Source organism: Mobula birostris, chromosome 22 (genome assembly GCF_030028105.1).
Source record: "Mobula birostris isolate sMobBir1 chromosome 22, sMobBir1.hap1, whole genome shotgun sequence".
Classification (NCBI taxonomy): Eukaryota; Metazoa; Chordata; class Chondrichthyes; order Myliobatiformes; family Myliobatidae; genus Mobula; species Mobula birostris.
Window position 1 is genome coordinate 53,078,394 of NC_092391.1, and position 6,000 is coordinate 53,084,393.

Consider the following 6,000-nt stretch of genomic DNA (forward strand, 5'->3'; position numbering starts at 1 on the left):
AGACCACACCCAACAGGATGGACAAACAACCAATGTGCAAAAGACAAACTGCAAATATAAGAGAGAAAATAACTAAGCAATAAGTATTGAGAACATGAAATGAAGAGTCCTTGAAAGTTAGACCATAGGTTGTGGGAACATTTCAGTGAAAACACAAGTGAAGTTATCCGCTGTGGTTCAAGAGCCTAATGGCTGAGGGGTAGTAATTGTTCCCGAACCTGGTGGTGTGAGATATGAGGCTCCTGTACCTTTCTGATGGCAGCAGTGAGAAGAGAGCATGACCTGGATGGTGGAGGTCCATGATAATGGATGCTGCTTTTCGCGACAGCGCTCTGTATAAATGTGCTCAATGGTGGGGTGAGATTTACCCATGATGGGTACTCTCCACCACACAAGTATAGAAAATTGTCAAAGTTTTGGATGTCATCCCGAAAATTTACAAACTTCCAAGAAAGTAAAGGAGCTGCCATGCTTTCTTCATATTTGCATCTATGTGCTGGGTCCAGGACAGATCCTCTGAAATGATAACACTGAGGAAATTAAAGTTGCTCTCCCTCTCTGCCTCTGATCCCCCAATCAGAACTGGCTCATGGACTTCTGGTTTCCTCCTGAAGTCAGTAATTAGCTCCTTGGTCTTGCTGACTGAGTGAAACGTTGTTGTGGCATCACTCGGCCAGATTTTCAATCTCTCTCCTATATGCTGATTCATCACCACCTTTGATTCAATCAACAACAGTGGTGTCATCAGCAAACTTAAATATGGCATTGGAGCTATGCTTAGCCACACATCCATACGTGTAAAGCAAGTAGAGCAGGAGCCTAAGTACACAGCCTTGTGGGTCACCTGTGCTGATGGAGATTGTTTGTGGAGGAGATGAACTAACCAGGGCCAGGTTATTGGAATCTGAAAAACACTGTCCAAGGGGATGGTAGACGAGCATTTGTATTTGTAAGGTATTGAAATCCACAGAGTTTAGTGTTGATAAATGGCTGATAATGTGACGTGTGACTCTAAATCTCAGCATTCTGCATTCAGATTAATTTGAAGGATTAGATTTGGTCCCCTCTGAATAAATTCAGTAGTATTACTGAAAATTCAGACTCTGGGCCTGTACTTGCTGGAGAAGAAGAATGAGGGGTGGTCTCATTGAAACCTATAGAATGTTGAAATGCCTTAATAGAGTGGACTTGGAGAGGGGATGTTCCCTATAGTGGATGAGTCTAGGACCAGAGGGCACAGCCTTGGAAAAGAGGCAAATCCATTTAGAACAGAGGTGAAAAATTTCTTTAGCCACAGGGTTGTGAATCTGTGGAATTCATTGCTACAGACAGCTGTAGAGGCTGTCATTTGGTATATTTAAAGCAGAGATTGATAGGTTCTTGATTATTCAGGGCATCAAAGGTTACGGGGAGAAGGTTGAGACGGATAGTAAATCCGCCATAGTGGAATGACAGAGCAGACTTGATGAGCCGAATGACCTAGTTCTAATTCTGCTCCAATGTCTCATGGTGTTATTACTGAAGTGAATTTGTTGGTTTTAATTCCTCAGCTGCTTTAAAGGCCTGGCATGCATACAATAAGTGCCTGCCCAGTCGAATCATCGTGTTCCGTGATGGGGTTGGTGATGGGCAGCTCAACGTGGTGGTAAATTATGAGGTTCCACAATTTCTGGACTATTTGAAATGCTTGACTGACTACAAGTAAGTTATGCAAACATTCTCAAATGCTTGATCAGTGCATCTTTTTATTGTTTGTTAATATGTCTGCATATTTTTCATTTTACAGACCCAAATTATCAGTGATTGTTGTGAAGAAGCGTGTCAGTGCCAGATTTTTTTCACAGTCTGGTGGCAGATTACAGAACCCACCGCCTGGTACTGTCATTGATACAGAGGTCACAAGACCAGAATGGTAAAGTATCAGATTCATACAAAAAATTATTTGTTTGTTGAGATACATAGTGGAATAGGCCTTTCTATCCCTTTGAGCCACGTGGCCCATCAACCCACTGATTTAACCCTAGTCAAATCATAGGGCATTTTACAATGACCATTTAACCTACCACCAGTACATCTTTGGACTGTGGCAGGAAACCGGAGCACCTGGAGAAAACCCACCTGCACGTGGGAAGGACATATAAACTTTTTTATAGGGCACTGGAACTGAACTACAGACTCTGGTGCCCCCAGGCTGTAATAGCAGCATGCCCCGTGCGTTTATGTATGAGTTTGTGTGTAAGTGAGTGTGTGTGTATGTAAACGATGTGAATTGAACCCCAAATTCTGACGCTCCGAGCTGTAATTGTGTCGTGCTAAGTATTGCACTACTGGGGCATTGTGGTCTCTTAAAAATATTTTAGCTGGTAAAACACTAGAAACAGTAAATCTAACTTCTTTTCTTCCATGAACCAGGTATGACTTCTATATAGTTAGCCAGTCGGTGAAGGTTGGTACTGTCACACCGACACACTATAATGTGGTGCTTGACAACAGTAACTTGAAACCAGATTACATGCAGCGGCTAACTTACAAGTTGTGCCACATGTATTACAATTGGCCGGTAAGTGAAATCTCCACCACAAATATATGGTTGGGTTTGAATCAATCTTTTAAAATTGTGCAGAGGGCATTTACCAGGACGCAGCTGGCCTTAGAGGATAGGTTGAGAAAGCCAGGGCTTTTCTCCAGACACACAATGCTGGAGGAACTCAGCAGGTCAGGCAGCACTGTTGACATTTTGGGCCAAGACCCTTCTTCAGGACAATAAATATAAATACTTTATACTTTATTGTTGCCAAACAATTGATACTAGAACGTACAATCATCACAGTGATATTTGATTCTGCGCTTCCCGCTCCCTGGATTACAAATCAATAGTAAATATTAAAAATTTAAATTATAAATCATAAATAGAAAATAGAAAAATGGAAGGTAAGGTAGTGCAAAAAAAAAACCGAGAGGCAGGTCTGGATATTTGGAGGGTACGGCCCAGATCCGGGTCAGGATCCGTTCAGCAGTCTCATCACAGTTGGAAAGAAGCTGTTCCCAAATCTGGCCGTGCGAGTCTTCAAGCTCCTGAGCCTTCTCCCGGAGGGAAGAGGGACGAAAAGTGTGTTGGCTGGGTGGGTTGTGTCCTTGATTATCCTGGCAGCACTGCTCTGGCAGCGTGCGGTGTAAAGTGAGTCCAAGGATGGAAGATTGGTTTGTGTGATGTGCTGCACTGTGTTCACGATCTTCTGCAGCTTCTTTCGGTCTTGGACAGGACAAGTTCGGTTGTGATGCACCCTAGAAGAATGCTTTCTACGGTGCATCTATAAAAATTAATGAGGGTTTTAGGGGACAGGCCAAATTTCTTTAGTTTTCTCAGGAAGTAAAGGCTCTGGTGGGCCTTCTTGGCAGTGGACTCTGCTTGGTTGGACCAAGTCAGGTCATAATACAAAATATAGCTTATATACTGTACATTGATTGTATGTCCATAAGGTGATGCTTGGATTGAAGATTGTGAGATGTGATCCTAGTGCAATGTTACAAATTTTGTGGGGGGCTTAACAAGCACGGTACTAAACTAAACTAAACTAAACTGAATACTACTGGCTTGATGTTTGGTTCACTGATTTTTGCCATTTGCACAATTTGTTCTTTTATCGCGTGTTGGGTATTGGATGTTTTCTTTATTCTGTGGCTGTCTACAGGAGGGTGAGTTGTATACTGTGTGTATACTTTGATAATGTACTTTGAAATTTGAAGGTCGAAAATGAGGATATTTCCCCTTTTGGGTGATGTTGGAGAAAACCTAGACCTAGTGTCCGTAGTTTCAGGACAAGATGTTGACTGTTCAAGTTGCTGATGAGTCAGTTGTACAAAAATGATCCCGTCAGCCCACCATGTCCATTCCAACCTTTGTGCTTTTCTATACGAGCTCCGTTTGCTTGGATTAGTTTCTGTTTCCTTTATGCCTTACCAACCCAAATGTCTGTCTAAATGACTCTTAAACATAGTGAATGTATCTGATTCACCACAACCTTTGGCAGAGGTTTGCAAAGAAGCACAAGTCATATAAATTCAGGAGAAGAATAAACATTTGAGTGTATGTGGACTGTACATGGAAATGGAATTCAATATTTTTTAACAAAATTGTGGTAGAGTGTAAATTAGATTAAATGTAATTTAAATTGTCAAAGTGCAACTGAACATTTAATCTTTGTTTTATAGCTGTACAGATGTACAGAGTGTAATAAATCTAAGCAATGTATTTCATGATCCACATCAGACACCTAAAAGAACATTTTTTAACCCTTGTGCTTCAGGTTGGATTAAGGACACCTGGTTGTATTTGGAGTACAGCAGCTCCCCACAATTAAAAACATCATTTCATCCAGGAAGTTAAAAAATTTCTTAAAAACATATTAGAATTCAGTATTTGCAAATGGCTAATTGTGAATAAACTTATTCTTTTATAGGGTGTGATCCGTGTGCCTGCCCCTTGCCAATATGCCCACAAACTGGCATTCTTAGTGGGACAGAGTATTCATCGAGAACCCAATCTGGCATTAGCTGACCGTCTTTATTACCTATGATTAGAACAACTGATCAAGTTTCTAGTCACGAACTCCATTAAGAAAAAGTAGCTCTCATCAGGAACACACTTCTGAGACCAGGATAATATCGAAATACTTAAAGCTGTCTAAGTTTGTATTCCATCCATCTTTATATTAATTTATTTACACCCTTCTGCCGACACAAGTTCAATATTTGTGGCAGCGTTTCTCAAATCACCAGGTTGGTACTTGTCTGAGTGGCTTTGTATGGCAGCAGAATGGCCCAGCCATAGGGTGTTCTTCACATCACTGAGCCAGCATCCACCACACTGCTTCATAAGTGCTGGAAATCCAAAACAACACACACAATGTTGGAGAAACTCAGCAGGGCAGGCAAAAGAGTAAACAGTTGACTTCTTGGCCAAGATGTTTCATCAGGATTGTTCAGTCCTGAAGAGGGTATTAGCCCAAAACATCACCCGTTTACTCTTTTAGATAGATGCTGCCTGGCCTGCTGAGTTCTTCCAGCATTTTGTATGTGGTGCTGTTTCAGCAGCATGGTAGTGTAGTGGTCATCACAGTGCTTTACAGTACAGGCGACCCGGGTTCATTTTCCGCCGCTGTCTGTAAGGAGTCTGTACATTTTCTTTGTGGCCACTCAGGATTCCTCCGGGTGCTCTTGTTTCTTCCCACAGTCCAAAGACATACTGGTTGGTAGGTTAATTGGTCATTGTGAATTGTCCTGTGATTAGGCTGGGGTTAAGTCGGGGGATTGCTGGGCAGTGTGGCTCAAAGGGCTGGAAGGGCCTATCTTGTGCTGTATCTCAATAAATAAATGGGTGCTCTGAACGATTTTCCCTTTATAGGCAGTGACGTGCTACCCTACTATTCCCTCTCTCAATCTTGAATTGTTTAGTGAGCTAGCCTCTCATTCTTCCACAAACTCCAATGCACATGTTCAATTCTACTTCATAGTCCTGGGGCATGCCCCGTCCCCCCATTCCATACATATCAATTTAATGATCAATACTCTAATTCCCCTTATTCCAGACAACAGTTTAGTGATCAATTCTCTAATCCCTGTCTTTCCACATACCGATCTAGTGATCATTAACTCTACACTTTGTAAGCCAAGTATGTTTTTGGTTGGAAGATAAACTGTGCACACTGCTATAAGTGTGGGCTGCATAACTGTAGCAAAATTTTGTTGTGTGTGATCCTCTGGACTTCCAGCATTTGCAGAATCTTTTTGTGTTTTAGTTTCTTATACCGTTTCTTATACACTTCTTGCAGTGTACAGATTCAAATAAAAATGTCTGAAATGTAAAGAAAAATATTGCTGATAAACCTAACAATGATCGTGCCCTATAAGCAACTTGACTACCAGAAGCTAACTACTGATTGTGTGGTTACATTTGGGCACTTGCTGGTCTGTACATTCCTTCTTTAGTAATCTAGTGAA

At 41.6% G+C, this 6,000-nt stretch overlaps 1 protein-coding gene across 1 annotated transcript in view; it reads left to right on the forward strand.

Moving 5' to 3' along the window:
* piwil1 (piwi-like RNA-mediated gene silencing 1) overlaps positions 1-4,697 on the forward strand; it is a 100,001-nt gene extending 95,304 nt beyond the window's left edge. The window contains exons 18-21 of the mRNA XM_072239976.1: positions 1,551-1,701; positions 1,787-1,912; positions 2,413-2,560; positions 4,461-4,697. Coding sequence (XP_072096077.1) covers positions 1,551-1,701; positions 1,787-1,912; positions 2,413-2,560; positions 4,461-4,577 — 542 coding nt within the window. The 3' untranslated portion in view covers positions 4,578-4,697. The remainder of the gene's footprint in view (positions 1-1,550; positions 1,702-1,786; positions 1,913-2,412; positions 2,561-4,460) is intronic.
* Positions 4,698-6,000: the final 1,303 nt, after the last annotated feature.